General features: G+C 33.8%; 1 protein-coding gene across 8 annotated transcripts in view; it reads left to right on the top strand.

Annotated features, from left to right (window-relative positions):
- Window positions 1-21,848, top strand: part of SLC38A9 (solute carrier family 38 member 9) — a 103,589-nt gene that overhangs the window by 48,430 nt on the left and 33,311 nt on the right. For all 8 annotated transcript variants that reach the window (XR_005210953.1, XR_005210954.1, XR_005210952.1 and 5 more), the window contains 4 exons: window positions 1,545-1,715; window positions 14,371-14,430; window positions 17,334-17,531; window positions 19,487-19,594. Coding sequence is in view for 5 of the 8 variants with exons in the window: in XM_037799226.1 (XP_037655154.1) it covers window positions 1,545-1,715; window positions 14,371-14,430; window positions 17,334-17,531; window positions 19,487-19,594 (537 nt within the window). In the remaining 3 variants the exon portion in view is untranslated. The remainder of the gene's footprint in view (window positions 1-1,544; window positions 1,716-14,370; window positions 14,431-17,333; window positions 17,532-19,486; window positions 19,595-21,848) is intronic.

Below are 21,848 nucleotides of genomic sequence, written 5' to 3'. Positions count from 1 at the left end.
GTCTATCTCTACTAAGCAGCTTCCTTCTTTACGTAAACCAAATCTAGTCTTAGAATCACTGTTCTAGAGTATTGTTTAAAAGTCTTGAGAGGAGATTTGTTCTAGTTGCTAAATGGGTAGAGAAACTATTTTTGGCTCTTCATTTCTAAAGAATATTTTGACTGAACTTGGAAGACCTCTTTAAACATATGCAGTAAGTGCAAGGTTTTCTGTTTGATTTGTGCATCTCTAATTTGGGATCTCTTTTAAAATGCATTTGCTGAGTTCTCTTTATCATTGTTAAAGAACAGGTAGTTCCAATGCTAATTCAACTATTCTATGCCATTTAAAAGATGAACTTTCATCAGTGCATTTTACAAAGTCAACACAATCCTAGTGCAAACCTGATAGTACCAAAAAAAGGGGGGGGAGAAAAAAGCTATAGATGTAAAACTTCTATGTAAAACATTATCACAATCCACCAATGTATCAAAAGAATACATTTTTTTGTCTATGTGTAAATAGAGTTTATTTTAGGGATACCATGATGTTTCATTATTAAGAAATCCAACATAATTCATTACATCATCAAATTAAAGGAGAAAAACCATAGTGATAGAATAGATACCAAAAGGGCATTTGTTACTATTCAGTCATTTCTTGATGAAAACTAAGTAAGTGTGGTACTGAAAGATGCCACTTAAAAACAGTAAAGCCTATTTGTCCCCAAACCAGTGCCAGCGTCATTCTAAAGTGGTGAAATGCTAAAGCCATTTCCATTAAAGTCAAGAACAACACAGGAATGGTTGTAATCCTCATAATTATTCAGAGGTTTTTTTTTTTTTGGGGGGGGGGTGTATTATCAAATGCAGCAAGAAAAGAAAACTAAATAATAAACTGGAAGACTTAGAATTATCGTTTTGCTGTTGATCTAATTCTAATATCAGAAATCCTAAGAGTTGCTAGTACTTTTAGAATTAATAAGAGAATTTGAAAAATTGGTGTATATAAGATCAGTAATCAATAACTAGAGCTAGAAAGCAGAAAAAATCATTCTATTTCACAATAGCAGTAAACTGAAAAGGACTTAGAAATAAATTTAGCAAAACAGGAACACATCTATATGAAGAAAAATATAAAATATCTAAAGACAAAGAATAAGAGCTGAACAAGTAGGAAAAGTGTACTATGTTCTTAGATAGGAAGATTTAGTATAAAAATGTCAAATATATAAATTCAGTGACATTTTGATAAAAGTTTAATTTGGACTTAGATAAAAATAACCCTAAAGTTAACATGGAATAATAAATACCCATGAAGAGCCAAAAATTTAAGAGAAAAAAAAAAAGATTAGGGAGAATCAGTTTTTCCAGATACTATAATATGCAATAAAGCTACTCTAGTGTTTTAATTGCTGTTACTTGGTAATATGTTCGAATATCTGTTGGTGGGAATAGCTAAAATCTTTTGCTAAATATTTTAAGTTAATTTGGTGAAAACAAATCATGAGTATGGAATATGTGATCAATATATACTTTTATTATTTCTCTTTTATTTTTATCTAGCTTCATTGGATACCACTACCTGGGAATATCCAGATGTCTGCAGATATTATTTTGGTTCATTTGGGCAGTGGTCGAGTCTCCTTTTCTCCTTGGTGTCTCTCATTGGAGCAATGATAGTTTATTGGGTGCTTATGTCTAATTTTCTTTTTAACACAGGAAAGTTTATTTTTAGTAAGTATCCATATCATAAATTTTAAGATACTTTCATATACAATTATAAATGTATGTAATGTTTTAGTTCCAGCCTTAAATGTCAGAACTTGTGATAAAGTAGGAAGTAATTTTGTAATTTTGGAAATTATACTTTGTTCAGTTTGTTTTCTGCAGTTATAATCTCAAATGTAATGTTTATGTTCATTTTCAAAAATTAGTTTTTGAATAAATAACAGTCCTTCAAAATCTCTAAATATAAAATATTCTAAGCCCCAGCAGATATTTTAAACATTGTTTAAATCTTTACCATGAAATTTTAGTGTAAAAGTTTATGAACAAAACAACATTATTACTTACAATCCCAATAACAAGTTTATTGGTTTTTGTTGCTAAATTTGATGAGTAGACTTTAGAGAAAAAAAAATTCAGTCACTTATTTTCAAAACATTAGGATGTAAAATTTGGAAACAGTAGACTAACGAAAGATATGTGGTAAATAAATTGTTTACATATTAAAAATTTTAGTCTCCTTAAATGAGTAACTTGAATTCTGAAGAAGGTCTTAGAAATTCAGACCAAATACTTTTTATAATAATTTTGAGTTTGACAGAAAGTGTTCATTTCGTATTTAATAAGATGCTAATTTCTTTCCTGATGACTGAAAATTTGGTATATGTATAGGTGGCTTTAAATAAATCCTATATATATATTTACATTTCATTTTGAAATAAATTCAAAGTTATAGGAACAGTTGCAAAAACAATACAAATCCCATAAATCCTATATATTTAAAATCTAGATTTATATAGAAACCAAATTTCAAAATAAGTTCTAACGATGACTACAGCCAGTTCCCAGGAGTTTTTTTTTTTTTTTTTTTTTTGGTGAGACTGATGGGGAGTGGGTAAATGCTATTTTTATTTTTTTTTTTAAACAGTAAAATTAGCATTTTAATTAATTTTTATTACCAAGCATTTTTATTTTATTAAAAATTATGAAATAATTCATAATTTTCCAAGCCACCAAAAAATGCAGAAGCTAATATACATACAAGTGTACCTACTAGTAAGCTTTAATGTCTTAACATTTTGCCATACTTATATTAATTCTCTATTCTTATAGAAATAAAATAGTATAGATAGAGTTGTGTACACCTTCACAGTCTCATTTTCTTTCTTCCATAAATTTGGTGTTTATCATTCCCATGCATCTTTTTGTACTTTTACTACATACATTATATGAGCAGAATATAATATTATTTTGCATGTTTTTAATCTATGTAAATACTCTTGCAACTTGCTTTTTTGTCTCAATCATCTTTTTTCACATTTCTCAACAATTTATTCCATCTGTAGTATCTTCTCTTTTTGAGATATAATGTACATACAGTAAAAATTACCCCATTTAAGTATAAAGTTCAATGTCTTCTGCAAATCATAATCAAGATACAGAACATTTACATCCCTCATGCTTCTTTGTAGTATATCCTGTCCTCCCACCCCAACCTATGGCATCCACTGATCTGTTTTGTGCCCCCATATTCACTTAAAATTAATGATAGAGCATGTAGTTTTGTCTGGCTTCTCTCAATTAACATAATTCTCTTCAGATCCCTTTTTATTGTTGAGTAGTATCCCATCGAATGGATATATCTTAATTTATTTATGCATTCACCAGCTGATGGACATTTGGGTTACTTCCAGTTTAAGAACATGAATAAAGCTTCTATGACTATTCACATACTAATTTTTGTGTGGACATATGTTTTCCATTAGCTTAGGTAAATATCAAAGAGTGGAATTGCTGTCATGCCAAGTATATGTTTAATATTATGATAAATTTCAGACTATCTTCCAGTGATTGTACCATTTTGTACTCCCACCAGTAATATGAGAGTCCCAGTTACTCCACATCATCATTGTCAGGGTTTCTAATTTTAGCCATTGAATGCATGTGTACTGGTATCCTACAGTGGTTATAATTCAAATTTCCCTAATGACTAAAGATGTTCAACATTTTTTTGTATGGTTAGTCATATATCTTCCTTGATGAAATATTTTAAAATTCAGTTGTTTGCCTTCTTGTAATTCAGTAATAACAATTCTTTCTATGTTATAAACACTAGTCCTTTATCATATATATGTTTTTGTAAGTATTTTCTCCTAGTCTGTAGCTTTTCACCTTCTTAATAGAGTCTTAGAGGAAGAGAAGAAGCTTATCAATGCTTTTTTTATCTTTATTTATTATTATTATTTTTGAATCTGAAGATTTTATTGAGATATGTTCACATTCCATATATTCTATCCAAAGTATACAGTTTGTGTCTCACAGGATCCTCACTTAGTTGTGTATTCATCATCACTCTCAATTTTGGACAGTTTTCACTGTTCCAAAGAGAAAAATAACAGACACACACACACACACACACACACACACAAGAAAACCCAGAACACTCCATATCCCTTACCCCCCCCAATAATTTAATTTCTAATATTGGTGTGTTAAACATTACTGTTGATGAAAGAATATTAAAGTATTACTGTTAAGTATACTCCATAGCATGCAATAGGTAATTTTCCCCCATATACCACTCTATTATTAACTCTTTGTACAAGTGTCATATATTTGTAGTAGTTCATGCAAGGACTTATATATATTTGTAGTGATATATGAAATTTTAAAATCAAATTCACCTACAATACAGCGTTATTACTTATAATCCCAATAACAAACTACCATCACCTCTATCCATTCCCAAATATTTAAGTTCAACCTGCTTAACAATTCTGTACATATTAGGTAACTGCTTCCCCTTCTCTAGCTTCTACTCTAGGTCCCCAATATTCTACATTTTAAAACTCTGAGTTTACATTTTCTAGGTGGTTCTTATTAGTGAAATCATACCATATCTGTCCTTTTGTGTCTGGGCTTATTTCCCTCAAGGTTCATCCATGTTGTTGCATGCTTCAGGACCTCATTTTTTCTAACTGCTGCATAATATTCCATTGTATGTCTATATAACATTTTGTTTATCCACTCATCTGTTGATGGACACTTAGATTGTTTCCATCTTTTGGCAGTTGTGAATAATGACACTATGAACATTGGTGTACAAATGTCTGTTTGTGTCACTGCTTTTGGATCGTCTGAGTATATACCAAGTAGCAGAATTGCCAGATCTTAGGGCAACTCAATATTTAGTTTTCTGAGGAACTGCCAAACTGTCTTCCACAGTGACTGTACCATTTTACATTCCTACCAGTAATGAATAAGTGTTCCTATTTCTTCACATCCTCTCCAACACTTGTAGTTTCCTATTTGTTTAATATCAGCCATTCTTATAGGTGTGAGATGATATTTCATTGTGGTTTTGATTTGCATCTCCCTAATAACTAATGAAGATGAACATCTTTTCATGTACTTCTTAGCCATTTGTATTTCCTCTTTGGAAATGTCTATTCATATCTTTTGCCCATTTTATAATTAGGTTAACTGTCCCTTTGTTGTTGAGTTTTAGGATTTCTTTATGTATTTTGGATATCAAACCCTTAACAGATTATATGGTTTCCAAATATTCTTTCCCATTGATTTGGCTACCTCTTCACCTTTTTAACAAACTCCTTTGAAGCACAGAAGTGTTCAATCTTGAGGGGTTCTTATTTGTCTATTTTTTCTTTTGTTGCTTGTGTTTTGGATATCAGATCTAAGAAGCTACCTCCTTTAACTAAGTCTTGAAGATGTTTCCCTATATTTTTTTTCAGGAGCTTTATGGTACTGGCTCTTATATTTAGGTCTTTGATCCACTTGGAGTTAATTTTTGTATAGAGTGTGAGCTGGGTATCCTCTTTCATTTGTTTGGATATAGATATCCATTTCTCCCATCCCTTTTATTGAAGAGACTATTCTGTCCCAGTTGAGATGATTAGCCCCCTTGTCAAAAATCAATTGACCATAGATTTGAGGGTCTATTTCCGAACTCTCAGTTCAATTGCACTGATCAGTATGTCTGTTTTTGTGCCAATACCATGCTGTTTTGACCCTTGTGGCTTTCTAATAAACTTTAAAGTCAGGAAGTGTAAGTCTGCCCACTTCGTTTTTCTTTTTCTTGGATGTTTTGGCTTTTCGAGACCTCTTTCCCTTCCAAATAAATTTGAAAACTTTTCCAATTCTGAAAAATAGGTTATTGGAATTTTGATTGGTATTGCATTGAATCTGTAGATCAGTTTTGGGTGAATTGACATCTTAACAACATTAGCCTTCCTATCCATGACCTCAGAATGTCTTTCCACCTATTTAATTCTTTGATTTCTTTTAGCAATGTTTTGTATTTTTCTGTGTACAGGTCCTTTACTTCCTTGGTTAAATTTATTCATAGATACTTGATTCTTTTAGTTGCTGTTGTGAGTGGAATTTTTTTCTTAATTTCCTCCTTGGTTAGCTCATTCTTAGTGTATAGAAACACTACTGATTCTTGCGTGTTTATCTTGTGTCCTGCCACTTTGCTGAATTTGTTTATTAGCTCAAGTAGCCTTATTGCAGATTTCTCTGGATTTTCCAAGTATAGGATCATGTCATCTGCAAATAATGAGAGTTTTACTTCTTCCTTTCTGAGGTGGATGCCTTTTATTTCTTTTTCTTGCCTGATTGCTCTAGCTAGAACGTCTAGCAAAATATTGAATAACATTGGTGACACTGGGCATCCTTGTCTCATTTCTGATCTCAGAGGGAAGACTTTCAGCTTCTCACCATTAAGTACAATGCTAACTGTAGGCTTTTCATGTATTCCCCTTATCATATTGAGGAAGTTTCCTTTGATTCCTACCTTTTGAAGTGTTTTTATCAGGAAAGGGTGCTGAATTTTGTCAAATGCCTTTTCAGCATTAATCAAGATGAACATGTGATTTTTCCCTTTTGATTTCTTAATGTGTTGTATTGCATTAATTGATTTTCTTATGTTGAACCACCCTTGCATGCCTAGAATAAACCCCACTTGATTATGGTGTATTATTCTTTTAATGTACCGTTGAATTCGATTTGCAAGTATTTTGTTGTAAATTTTTGCACATATATTCATTAGGGAGATTGGCCTAGAGTTTTCCTTTCTTGTAGTATCTTTATCAGGTTTTGGTATTAGGGTGATATTAGCTTCATAGAGTGAGTTAGGTAGTGTTCCTTTTTCTTCATTTTTTTTGGAAGAGTTTGAGCAGGATTGGTGTTAGTTCTTTTTGGAATATTTGGTAAAATTCCCCTGTGAAATCATCTGGCGCTGGGCTTTTCTTTGTAGGAAGGTTTTTGATGACTGATTGAATCTCTTTATTTGTGATTGGTTTGTTGAGGTCTTCTATTTCTTTTTGAGTCAGTATAGGTTGTTTGTGTGTTTCTAGGAAATTGTCCATTTCGTCTAAGTTGTCTAGTTTGTTGGCATATGGTTGTTCATAATATCCTCTTTTGATTTTTTTAATTTCTTTGGGGTCCATGGTAATGACCCCCTCCTGTTTCTGATTTTGTTTATTTGCATCTTCTCATTTTCACCTTGTCAGTCTAGCTAAGGGTTTGTCAATCTTCCTGATCTTCTCAAAGAACCAACTTTTGGTTTTATTGATTGTACTGATATTTGGTCTCCAATTCTGTTATTTCTGCTTTAATCTTTGCTATTTCTTTCCTTCTGCTAGCTTTAGGGTTAGTTTGCTCATCTTTCTCTAGTTTCTTCAGTTGTTCCATTAAGTCTTTGGTTTTAGCTCTTTCTTCCTTTTTAATGTAAACATTTAGGGCTATAAATTTCCATCTCAGTACCACCTTCACTGCATCCCATAAGTTTTGATATGTTGTATTATCATTTTCATTCATCTCCAGTTACTTACGGATTTCTCTTGAAATTATGCAGTTTCTTCTTTGACCCACTGATTATTTAGGAATGTGTTGTTTAACCTCCATATATTTGTGAAGTTCTGGATCTTTGGTAGTTATTGATTTCTAGCTTCATTCTATTATGGTCAGAGAAAGTGCTTTGAATAAATTTAGTCTTCTTAAAATTATTAAGACTGGTTTTTTGCCCCAGCATATGATCTACCTTGGAGAATGTTCCATGAACACTGGAGAAGAATGTATATCCTCAGTTTTGGAGTGCAGCAATCTATATATGTCTATTAAGTCTAATTCATTTATCATATTGCTTAGGTCCTCTATTTCCTTATAGATCCTTTGTCTGATTGTTCAATCTATAGAAAAGAGTGGTGTTTTGAAGTCTCCCACTATTATTGAGCAATGTCTATTGCTCCCTTCAGTTTTGCCAATGTTTGCCTTATGTACTTTGGAGCTCCTTGATTGGGTGCATAAACATTTATGATCGTTATTTCTTCTTGGTGAATTGCCCCTTTTATTAATATATAGTGTCTTTCCTTGTCTCTTATGATATCTTTGCACTTAAAGTCTATTTTGTCTGATATTATTATGGCTACCCCTGCTTTCTTTTGATTACAACTTGCGTGGAATATGTTTTCCATCCTTTCACTTTCAATCTATTTGTATCCTTGGATCTAAGATGTGTCTTGTAACAGCATATAGATGGATCATATATTTTAATCTGTTCTTCCTTTCTGTATCTTTTAATTGGGGAGTTTAATTTATTAACATTGAAAATTATTACTGTAAATGCAGTTTTTGATTCAGCCATCTTATCCTTTGTTTTTAATTTGTCAGATCTGTTTTTCCTCTCTCTTTTTATCCTTTAAGTAACCCTTACTAATACTCTTCAGTTCTGTGCCCTTGTCCCCTCCCGCAAGCCTCTCTCTCCTTTTGTTTTTTTTCAGCCAACAGTACTCCCTTTAGTATTTCTTGCAGGGCAGATCTCTTGTTAACAAATTCTCTCAATATTTGTTTGTCTGTGAAAATTTTAAACTCTCCCTCACTTTTGAAGGACAGCTTTGCTAGATGAAGAATTCTTGGCTGGCAATTTTACTCTTTCAGAATCTTAAATATATCATACCACTGTCTTCTTGCCTCCATGGTGCCTGTTGGTTAGTCAGCTCTTGGTGTTACATGGCTTCCCTTGTATGCGGTGGATTGCTTTTCTTGTGCTACTTTCAGGACTCTCTCCTCTTCAGCATTAGTCAGATGATTACTGTGTGGCTTGGTGGGTCTTTTTGGATTTATTCTATTTTGAGTTTGTTGGGCTTCTTTGATTTTCATATTTATGTCTTTCATAAGGGTTGGGAAGTTTTCCGCTATTATCTCCTTTAATATTCTTCCTAGCCTTTTATTTGTCTCTTCTCCTTCTCGGACACCAGTGATTCTTACATTTGTGCACTTAATGTTATCCGTTGTTTCCCTGCCACCCAATTCAAATTTTTCCATCTTTTTCACCATTTGTTCTTTTGTGCCTTCGAATTCAGTTGCCCTGTCTTCTAGCTTGCACATTCTTTCTTCTGCCTCTTTGAATCTGCTGTTATGTGTCTCTAATATATTTTTATTTGATCTACAGTATCTTTCATTTCTGTAAGATCTGTTATTTTTCTATTTTTATTCAAATTCTTCTTCATGTTCTTCTAGTGTCTTCTTGATATCCTTTATGTGGTCAGCCAACCCACTGAATTTATTTAGGGGTTGTGCCAAATTCTGTGTCTCCTCCAGCTTTTTGGTTTGGTCATTTGGCTTGGCCATATCTTCCATCTTATATACTTTGTGGGTTTTTTGTTTTTTTTTTTTTTTTTTTTTGGTTTCTAGGCATGTGATTATCTTGATAAGGTTATTTTGAAAGTTGATTTCCCTCACTCGCCTAATATTTTATAGTTGCTTGGGTTTGCATTGAAGGTCTCCTTTGGCTCTTGGCTTGTCAGTAATTCCCAGCCAAACCAGGGCCAGGGCCTCATGCAGGAAGTGCAACTCTATTTGGAAGTCTGTTAAAGGCTGGGCAGAAAAGCAGTTTGCCAGAGTGCACTCTCCCTGTCTTCTCAGCAGATGGCACTCTTTGCCCACCTCTTACCCACAAGCCCTCCAGTTCCCAACTGTGGCAGTCCACTGGGTGGGGTCCCAACCAGGCAACAATTTGGTCAGTGTCACAGGTCTCCGTGTGTGCTGGAAGCCGCCAGCCCTGGGAGTGTGGGATGGGCGTTGTGCACCTCAGAGAATCTGCTTGTGAGCATAATGGGTTCGGTAATTCCCAGGCTTCCATATGAATGACCATAGGCTGTGGTACTAAGTGGTTCAGCTTCCTCAGTCTGCAACCAACCCAGGAGTGCCCTGCTTTTCGCCAGCCCACACAACCCAGGCCAATGTGTACCCATGTGCCTCTGGGGTGGGGTAAGAGCTCCTGGTACTGCAGTGTGGCTTGCCCCTGCCTCTCCACCCATGCACACTGTGAGTGCTCTGGGCCTCCATGGAGAAAAGGCAGAGGCAGTGGGACCCAGAGTGTTTCTCTGGCCCCCTTATTGTCAGATCAGCTCTGCTCTGTGTTCCTCCCTCCTCCCAAGGGGAGGGCCTCCCAGTCTCCCCCCAAATCAGGTGCCCATAGCGGCCTGCCTCCGAGATGGGGTGGAGTCAGTGGGCATCACAGCAGGGTCTCTGTGTATGGATAAAATGAGTCTGCTGGCTCCTGGATTCCCACACAGGAACTCCTGGCTGTGGGACCAAGAGGGGTGATCTCCCCAGCTGTCAGCAGAAGTGTGAATGCACCTCTCCTCTGGCACCTAATGCGGCCAACTTGTAGCAGCCGGCCACAGGTGTGATTGCAATTGAATAAACTCACCACTGTCTCTGTTGTAATTTCTCCACTTTTTCATCCAGGTCCTCCTTGTGTAATATAGAAGTCCCTCTCTGATCACCCATACCCTGGAACTGCCGTCCTGAACTTTTTCTGCCTTTTCTCTAGTTGTTCCAGGGTAGAAGAGTGATCTATCCTTATCCTATTCCACCATCTTCCCAGAAGTCTATCAATCATCTTTAATATACCTTGTTCTAGTTCATTTTAACTGCTTTATAGTATTCTATTATATGAATATACCACTTTTTTTTTGCTTTTTATTTGAAAATCATTTCAATCTTACAGTTGCAAAAATAATACAAAATCTATTCAGAAAACTATAGTATACCCCCTACCCAGACACCCAGATTTACCAAATTTTAACATCTTGCCACTTTTGTTGTCTATCTCTCTCTCTCTCTCTCTCCCTCTCCCCACCCCTTCTTTCTTGCTTTCTTCCATCTTTTCTTTCTTTCATCTATCTTTCTGTCTCTCTGTCCATATATTTGTCTAATTTCTAAACATTTTAGAGTAGTAAACCACAACTTTATCCTTTTTTTTGTTGATGGATGTTTGTTTTCAGTTATTTTGCTATTACAAACAAAGCTTCAGTAAACATCCTTGTTTCTGTTTCCTTGTGTACACCTGGGGGAGTTTCTTCAGGCTATGTACCAATAAGACAAATTGCTGGAATTTGGAATATTTACATTTTCAACTTTATTAGAAATTGCCGAATTGTTCTCTAGCATGCTAGTACCACTTATATTCCTGCCAACATATAAAGTTTGCCTTGTTCCTCATCTTCACCCACACTTGTTATTATCATACTTCTAAAATTTTGCCACTCAAGGTAGAGTTTTAATTTGCTTTCTTCCTCATGAGGAATGATGTAAGACATCTTCTCTTAATTATTTTAGCCATTAAATTGCTTGTTCATATCCTTTTCCCATTTTTCTATTGGACTTGGTCTTTTTCTTTTTTGTTTTTAGGAGCTCTTTTTAAAAATTTGAATACTAATCTTTTGTCCATTATTGTGTTGCAAATATCTTTTAGTTAATGTTTTGTCTTCACTTTTCATATGGTGGCTCTACTATTCAGAGGTTTTTACTTTTACTTCAAATTAATCAGCCTTTTTCCATTATGGTCCTTTGCTCTTCCACGTTTACTTTAGAATCAATTTGTCATGTTCTACAAAATGTCAATTAGAATTTGATTGAAATGGCATTGAATTTATCAGTCATTGTGGAGAGAATTGATGTCATTAGGGTTCTGAGTTTAGAATTCGATTGGAATTGCACTGGATTTATAGATATGGACAGAATTGATCTCCTCATTAAGATACCGAATCTTGCTTTCTGTGATCATGGCATTTTAATTAGTCTTTTTTAATGTCTTAAATTTTTTTTGATAAAAGTCTTGATATCTTTTTTAGACTTTTCAAAATCTTAAAATTTTTATTGTAAATGTAGTTTTAATTTTACACACACGTACTTTTTATTATCAAAAATTTCAAACATATACAAAGTAAACAAAATAGTATGAGGAACTCATGTTTCCTTCACCTAGCTTCAACCATTATCCACATTCTGCCATTCTCAAATCATCTATACCAGTATTTCTCAAACTTTTTTTCATTATCACTTCCTCAAGGAACTTTCTTAAACATTTTTTTTCCTAATTGCACTTGCCATGAAATTTTAACACCACAGATATAGTGTATATCTGTTTATGAACTGCATGTATATCTATGCTTTGTACATAAAAAGAGTAAGATTTTTTTAACCTCCCCTAAGAACAGATTTCTTCCCCCTTGGGAACAACATCGCATCCATTAAGAAAGACTCATCTGTACCTACTCCCCACCCACTATTATATGTATGGTTCTTCTTTTTTAGATAGAATATACAGTCATTGAAATATACAAATTTTAGCCATGAACTTTTGACAAATGGATACAGCCATGTAATTCTCACCCTCTTTATGAAGTAGAACATTTCCATCTACCCAGAAAGTAATGATTTGTCTTTTAATTACATAATCAAATTATTTGTTGCTATAATAAAAAACCAAATTAATTTTTGAATATTTACCTTGAACCTAGGAAACTTGCTAGATTCCAATACTTTTTGATTCTAATAATTTTTTAGATTCACTTTGGATTTTCTGTTTAGGTAGAAAATTTACATTATCTCTAATAATGAAAGCTTCATCCTTTCTAATTTATATTATATGTTCACACACATTTATATACGTATGCACGCAAATTTATATACATACACGTTTTATATATATACATACATATTTTTATATATTCACATACATATTTTATATATACACACATACACAGACACATATATACATACATATGTATTTTTTTAAAATATAACATTGTATAGAAGCAGGCCTAGTAGATATATTTTCCTGAGGAAATCTTTCTAATATTTCACCATTATATATATTTGTTGTGGGATGTTGGTTGTACCCTTAAGTTAAATAAGTTCTCAACTACTGGTGTTTTCTTAAGCATTTTTTTAATATGTGTTGAATATTTTCAGATATTTAATCTGCATCTCTTGAGATGATCATGAAATTTTTCCCCTTTAAATTCTTAGTGTGGTGAATTAAATGAATACATTTTCTAACATTCTAACATTTAAACCATTCTTATATTCTGGGGTATGTTCGTCTGGAGACTCCTCACATTGTTGAAGTCCGTCTCCTTAGTTGATTGTAGATGTAATCAGCCATAGATGGCAATCAACCTACTAATGATTTAAGTTCATGAAATGTCCTCACCATCAGGCCAGTGCTTGCTTGACCAAACAACTGGACACTAAAACCTGGCCAAGTTGACAAATGAACTTAACCATCACATGAAGTAAACTTAAATTAGACATGATGTATATTTTTTAATTCCTTACTGGATTCAGTTTGCTTTTCTGGAGAGTAGAGAGCTAATATTTTATTTAGAATTTTTGCATTTATTCAAAGAAATATTGGTCGATAGTTTTTCTTTTTCACGTTGATCTTGTTGAGCCTTGGTATCAAGGTTTTACTAGCCTTATGTAAGTCTTTGGCATCAAGAAATTACAGAAAGATTCCAAACTTTTGATCTTAAATCACTAATTACCCGTGGAGAAATTATAAAAATCCACAGCATTAAACTGCCTTCTTTATTCTATCTTGGGAAGCAAATAATGGTGGTAAATAATTTGCATACCTAACTTACCTATGACTTAGAACCTAACTCAGCATCTTTTATCATGTCATTTAAGCCTCACAGCAACAAACACTTATATTAATGCTTACTAAGGTTGTACAAAGATTAACACCAGACAGAATAAAGTAAACACCCTCAGGCTAGCAAGAAAATGCAGTCTCTAAACATTCGCTTGTTTTACTGAGAGAATGATATCAATTCCTAGGTATTTGCATGTGCTTTTTTTCTTTGCTTTAGTTTAACTCAAAAGTTTTTGTGAGCATAACAATTACTATGCAGCCTTGAGACTATAAACCATGTACTGTACTTTGTGGGGGGGAAAAAAAAAAAAAAAAGTATTGTCCAAGCAAGTTTGGCTATGGATAAGCATTGGTTTTCTACTTTTGTACTGATTTTAAAGCTTTACTTTGTGTAAGAGTTAACTATGCTTATATACATTACTGTGAGTATAGGTAAAAAAATTGTGCAGATTATCTTTATTCCAGGGTTTTTTAATCAGTATTAATTGAGCCTTATGAGTGGATTTTTAAAAAATCCTCAATCAAGTAAGCTATGTTGACAATGAAGTAGTCTTGGTTCCATGTATTAGACAGTATTATCACACAGTAAATCTTAAAAGGTTTTTTAAATAAAAATCTTTATTTTATCTTTAGAGTGTGATACATTTTAGCATCTTCATTCAGTGTTAAACTGTTTTTTTTCTCCTTAATTTTTAGATTTTATCCATCACATTAATGACACAGACACTATACTGAGTACCAACGATAGCAACCCTGGTAAGTAGTTTGGAATTTAGAGTTTATTTTTTTATTCCCTACCTTGCTCCAAAAAGGATTTAAGGTAGAACCTATGACTTTATTTTAGTCAAATAGTGAAAAATCTGTATCATCATTGTTTCAACCCAGATTAGCCCCAAGACCAAAGAACGCACCTGGCATGGAGTTACCCATGAGTTTAATTAGGGGCTTACAAAACAGGACATGATTTTTTTCTAATGGTGGCGGGTCAGAAGAGTGAAGTCAGCTTTCCACCATTCCACAGAGAGACAGAGGAGTGTCAAGGGAGGGGGGGGCCTATGAAGGTTTATGACAACGGAGTTTCTCACGATATTTGGTTACAAGGTCTGAGATTTGGTTACTAACAGTGATTAGGGGAGGGGAGTTTTAATGCTTTCCCTGCTGGGTGGAGATGCCTGTGGTCATGTGGCAGCTATGTGTATCTCAATAATGGAGGAGGGGGGTGGGGCCCCAGGCCCTGGGTCCTCACAATCATCCTGACTGATCCCATGCAGAATTGTTGGCAGTCATTGTATTAAAAATAAATCAATAAAAACAAAAATAAAGACAAAACATTATGCTAATGTGAGCTAGCCAATATTTAATTTGCATTATGCAGCTCACAATTTTAGCTCACATCTGTAATATCCATATTTGCCAGTGAATAATCAAGAAATATTTTCAAGAATCTATATTACTGCTGATCACCTTGGATAATGATCATTTTCTCTCTAGAAGCATAGTTCTCCATTTGTTAACTTTGTTTTAAATATTTATTATTTTAGTCATTAATGTATATGCAAAAATGTCATTCATAACATTCTATAGAATGGAAATTATTAAATTATTCTATTAATAGTGAACAGAAGTTAATAAATCTTGACAAATAAATTGAAACTTTACCCCAAATAAAAATTAATTTCTTAGAAAGGTTTCCTTTAAAAAATAACCCTTGAAGGTTATTTTCCTTAAAAAATAAACCCTTGAGGCCGATGATTTTAATCCACTATGGCAGTCAAAGGCAAAATCAGTATAAAAGCTAATGTAACCTTGTTAGCATACTACTATCCTTGAAATTACCTAAAGCTTTTATGTATTTAGGTTTCAGAGATATTAAATTAATGTCATATTGCTGGAGATTCATATTGATTATTGAGAGGAAAATTCATTCAACAAATATTTATTAAGCCTACTATGTATCAGTAACTGTTCTAGGCTCTGGGGATATAGTAATGAACAAACAGACAAAAGTCTCTTCATAAAGCATACATTCCAATATTGGCTGTATGGTATCTTACTTTTCCCCCTAATTAGACCTAATTAATCTTTTGTTAAAACTAAAAAATGAATGAGTGAAGTATGAACTTTTATTCCTTTGAACATAAACACATACATACACACCTTTGAATAATTATACTAAAATCTCTTGTGCTGTGTCCCTTACCTCAGAATTTTTGAAGAAGCAAATTATAACCTTGACTTAGAAAATTATTTTCCTTTTGCTATTCTGATATTAATTAATGAAGCTAGTTTATTAATACCTAAAAGGATTTCTTCTCCATAGGGAGTCAGTTCATCATTAAGTTCATGAAGATCACAGTTACACTAATGGTTTAGAGAACACAATCAGCAAAGTCCATTTACTTTGCATAGTGGTCTTACGTTGATACCAGCTCTTCTTGATTTTTCCTCTAATATTTATTTTGAACAGTGTGAGAAAGAGTGACAGTATTGAACAATATGTTTCAGTTAAAATAAAAAATTACAGCTAATATTTATTGAAGACTTAATGTGTGTAAGCATTGGTGTAGAAGTTTTACAACAGCCCTCTAAGGTAGATACTGCTATCTCCACTCTCTATATGAAAAAACTAAGGCAAAGAAAATTTAGTGACTTGTCTACAATCACAGAGTTACTAAGTAGCAAAGTTGGGATTCATTTTTAGTCAATTTACTGTCATAGCCTGTGCTCTTCTATAATTATTAGCACATGTCATGTCAAAATCCTGACTAAGAAAGAAAGAAAAAAAAAAAAAACCACATTGAATACTTGGTTCTGTGATGTGCCAAATAATGGATAGAAAATAAAGTTAAAAATAGAACTTTAAAAATGAATATATCACTTTTTCTTTGACAAGTGATGAGTATAAATGACTTTCTTGGCTGCCTAGCATGAGTCTTTTTCACCAGCATTAGAAATTCTTTACAAAGAGCTACACATTAGCAAATGTTCTATTATGAAGTTAGAAATGCAGTAAGAATGGTTTGTGTCCTCTCTGATAACAGAAGAAATTGCCACTTACGGATCAATGTTGGGAAAAATACATTTTACTGACTTTCCATTTCTCAGGATATCAACTGGATTCTTAGACTGCTGTCAAGTATAATAAACTACCAGGATAATTACTGTGGATTGCTGGAATTCAGTGTCTTTAAGCTTTACTCAATGCTTAGGTTTTGGAAGCACAATGGCAGCTGTTTCAATGATGCCTGCTTTTTATTCCAAACCCATAGATTTTGTTTATTGTTAAATAAACTGCTCTTTGGCCTTTGTATAGGTTATCACTATAGTTGCCATGAATATTTCATATCATTCCAAATGATATTCCAAATACCATCCAGACCAATATTTTCTCCGTGGCATAAAACCAAGGGATATTTGGTAGGATATTTTTATAGTTTCCAGTGGAGATTAAGGATATAACTCAAAAATTTCTAAGATCCCCTACCCTTAATTTTTATTTATAGGTAAAGGATTCCTAATATACCTAAATATAACCCTCTTTTTTCTCCAGAAAGGAGAAGTTTAGTGCTTATGGTCAAAGTTGAGCAAGCTTCAGCCTCTAGGGGCAGTCATTTTCTGTTCTTCATGATCTTCTCTAATATGGTGCTTTCCTATTGCAGTGATTTGTCCAAGTGCCGGGAGTGGTGGCCATCCTGACAATCGCTCTGTAATAATATTCTACACCAATGACACAGGAGTCCAACAGTTTGAAAAGTGGTGGAACAAGTCCAAGACAGTGCCCTTCTACCTCATAGGGCTCCTCCTACCACTGCTCAATTTTAAATCACCTTCATTTTTTTCAAAATTTAATATCCTAGGTAAGCCAAGGCACTAAATTGTAGAACTTCTATTTAGTAAAATACATGCTGAAATCTGTGGAATTATAATCTGGCTGGGGAGAGACTTATCTTCCAGACCTGTTCATCTGTGTTTAATTTGTTCACTCATATGTTACCTTGCTTTTTGGTTTTCTTTTTGCAATTTGGCACAAAGAAAAATGAAGATGACTACTTCCAGTTCCTTTTTTTTTTTTTTTTTTTTAAGATATGAGTGATTTGGGTTTCCCATTATATCCTTAGTGAACAACTCTTCTTCATTTTCTCTGAGGGTTACACCAGAGGAAATCGACTAAAATTTCAGGAGGAGAGACCCAAAATTGAATATTGTCATGAAATTCTCAACTCTAAGGATTGGAAATATTAAAACTTAACTTAAGAGAGGTTATGGAATTCTTTTTCCTACAGTCTCTGTTTAAGAGTCTAATACAGAATTGTTGCCTAACTTTCAACCTGGGAGATCATTCGCTGGCTCAAGTTCCTTAGATTTATTCTGCTTTTGTTCTTTCTAAGTGCTTTTTCTTTCTTGGAACACTATTGCCTCCTTAAAGGAACAGAACTCTTTGTATAAGTCCTGATTTTCAGAGATCACTAAAGGAATGTCTTAAGATGGCAGAGGGAATCCCCAAGAGTTCTGATGAAAGCTCATATCTGGCTAACTAAATACGAAGGATAGCAGTCAACAAGAATTGATAAACCCAAATAGACCATAAGATTTCAGTTCCTCCGTGTAATCTGATCTCCTAGTAGGCAGCCTACAGTTTAAAATAATTAGATTACCCACCACATCAGAGAACCAGAAGATGACTTTGGTTTCCAGAAGACCAAAGGAAACGTTAAAGATGTTTCTCTATACCATTCTGCCTCAAAACAGGGGACATTATAGGACTGCCATAGACACACAGAAAATGAGGAGACGTGATTATATGAGCTATGGCCTCCTGTTTCTACCTTTTTTGAATTAGCTAATCTCCAAACCCACACTAGTGCTTATACAGCTCATTTGTGGTTTGCTGGTTTGCTGACTTTCCTATGGAACATATCTTTTAAAAGTTAGCATATAAATTTACAGAAGGATTTTCTCATTATGCAAAACAATCACCAGAATTCCAAGCAAGTTAATTCTTCTCTAACTCCTTAAGGATATCCTGCTTTTGCATTTTTCTCAGTACTTTTCCTTTCTTTAAAACTAGAGTTTCTTTAGAGGAATTAGCACCTAACAGGTTTCCTGGGTTTTCCACCTCTACTCCATCATTCCTTAAGAAGAGTAATCCTCTAACTTTTAGACCACTAAAAAATCTGAATGCCCAGTTTACCCTGTATATGATACCTGGGAATGGAACCTGGCATCTATCCATCTAGCAAATAGTACTACCAATCAAAACCTCATCTAGACACCAGATCAGATTGTTTATGGATGTTTCAGCTTATTGGTTTTCACAAATATGTTTATTGTACACATTCACTATTTTTCTTATTTTACTTTCTTATCATCTTACACTAAATATTGAGTCAGACTTTTTCCAGCCTGTTGGCTATCTCTAACACTTCAAATACAAAGAATAAAAGTCAGTTTCATTTTGTTTTTTCTCCTATATTACCTTATAATTTTGTAATGGACTGTCTGCTTGCATCCTCCACTAAACTCAGCTCATAAGTAAAATAAGCAGATTTGCATTTAGCCATATATGAGGAACCTTCATCTGGTTCTTTTAAGGCCTGCTACATAGTTTTTCTGTGTTGTTTTGTTTTCTCATAAATCATTTAGTTAGTTTGTTGCTCTTTAGATCTCATCTGGGTTTTATGGGGGATAATCAGTGAACTCAGAAGATGATTATTTTCCACATGTGGATGAGAATGTGAAAAAAGAACTTGATTTCAAGATAATCTATAAAACACAAAAAGGTGATAAATGGTTTCTGAATTTTTTCTCACAGGCACAGTAGCTGTTCTCTATTTAATTTTCCTTGTTACCTGGAAGGCTTTTCGCTTGGGATTTCATTTGGAATTTCATTGGTTTACCTCAACACAATTTTTTGTCCCAGGTGAGCTAAATAGCCAAATAAACAAATAATAAATTACAATAATGTGATCATTAAGTCAACATTGTTATATGCTATTCTAAAATAAGTATTGGTATTTTTTTATGCTAAATTTTTTTTTTTATTATATTGTTCAAACAGGACTCAAAGGTCAGTGTAAATTCAGGATAAGGGAAATACTGGTGCTTGAAAAGCACTCTTTTCCCCCATATTGTATTTTAAACTGGACACTGAGGAAAATGGCAACATCAAGTGACTATAAATAATCCAGGATATTATTTTCTAAAATTAGATCCACTATGATTTAGATAAAATGTCTTAATGCTAAAAATTTCTGCTAATGATATGACATAAGAGAATATGTATAAGGGAAAGGGAAATGATAAGTAGTTATTTAGGAGACCAAAAAGAAAAATACCAACCAGTAAAAAGTAAAGAGGTTAAATCAGTAATCAAAAGCCTCCCAACAAAAAAAAGCCCAGGTCCAGGTGGCTTCACTGGTGAGTTTTACCAAACATTATAAGAATTAACAGCAATCTTGTTCAAACCCTTCGAAAAAATTGAAGAGGAGAGAGGTCATACATTTTTCAAAGGAATAAAGTAAGCAATCTGAAAATGATCTGAAGTTTGGGCCGTCTTTAAAACCCTTTGTGAAGGTATCTATTTCCCTTCTTTAATTTACTATTTAGTGATTATGGTATAAATGTCTGGTTTCTTTAATAAGGCATATTTTTCACACAAAAACTTGTACATGAATGTACATAGCAGCATTATTCATAATAAGCGAAAAATGGAATCAACCCAAATGCCCATCATTAATGGATGGATGGATAAAATGCGGTTTATCCACACAATGGAATATTATTAAGCAATAAAAAGTAATGAAGTACTGGTACATCCTACAACCTGGATGAATATTGAAAATGTTCTGCTAAGTAAAAAAGCTACTTACAAAAAGCCACATATTTTATGATTCCATTTATATGAGATGTCCAAGATAGGCAAATCTGTAGAGAAAGTAGTAGTAGAATCAGGGGTGGGCGGGGGAGCATTTGGCAGAGGTAGGCACATGGGGATGAAGAATGACTACTAATGGGTATGGGGTCTTTTGGGGGCAATAAAAATGTTCTAAAATTAGGTTGTGATGGTTGCACAACTCTGAATATACTAAAAACCATTTAATTGTACACTTGAAATGGGTGAGATGTATAGTATGTGAATTGTATCTTCATAAAGCTGTTAAAAATGTCAGCTTTTCAAGAAATTTACTCAAAAAGACAATTTTAAATTTAGAAATGTAGTGCTATCACCTGCCTTAATTAGAAAAGATAGAAAGGGGTCAGCTTCAGAAGACATCTTAGAGGTAACAGAAGTTGCTTGCTCTGAGAGACAGGAAAGATAAGCTAGATTTAAGAGAGTTTATTGAAAAATAATAGGCAAAATCATTTTAAAGAACAGTTTAATGTTCTAAAAATAAATGAATGCCCCTGTTATGTGCCACATATTTTCAAATAAATTATAGCCTGCTGCCTTCCAGGAGCTTAGTTGTGTAGTAAGACCAATTTGAGATTTAACTATCATAATCCAAAGATATACAAGAGATATAGTAGTATAGAGGAGTTGCATATAAATAAAAATTAGGAATCAGAGAAAGTATCTTAAAAGGGGATGTTCTAAGGGCCAAGAGGATTTCCCTAGATGAAAAATTACAGGAAGAGGTATCTCAGGTCAAGGGAACAACATGTTTAACAGCTAGGGCCTAAATAGCATGACCCATTTAGGAAATTAAAAGAATTTGGATGACTGGAGTGGAAAAATACTTACTGGGGAAGTGGTGAAGATAGGGATAAAGAGGCAGTGGACAGATTTTCAAAAGCCTTCTACTTTAAATGAAAAATAACTTTGAAAGCTAGCTATGAGACTCTGTCTCCCCCTTATTTGGGGGAGTAGAAGATAAATAGTCCTATAATTCCCTACCTAAAGTAAGATTCATAGTGGAGATGCAACAGTCAAATACAGAAAGAAAAAGGGAGGGAGGGAGGAAGGGGAAGAACGTTTGAGATCAGCAGTGTTACGGCCTTCTTTATTCACTCTTTCTGAACCAACTGAATATCTAGAAAAGTAGCAATAATGAAAACACTGTCAGAGCTTTGGGATATACTTAAAACACTGCTTAGATGATAATTCAAAGCTGGATGATGAGTGATCCAACACCAATCCCATCTCACTGCCTGCTTTCTTAGACCATTTCAGTACA

Source organism: Choloepus didactylus, chromosome 11 (assembly GCF_015220235.1).
Source record: "Choloepus didactylus isolate mChoDid1 chromosome 11, mChoDid1.pri, whole genome shotgun sequence".
Lineage (NCBI taxonomy): Eukaryota > Metazoa > Chordata > Mammalia > Pilosa > Megalonychidae > Choloepus > Choloepus didactylus.
The sequence above is the reverse complement of the archived record's forward strand: the minus strand, read 5'-3'. Positions and strand labels throughout refer to the sequence as shown.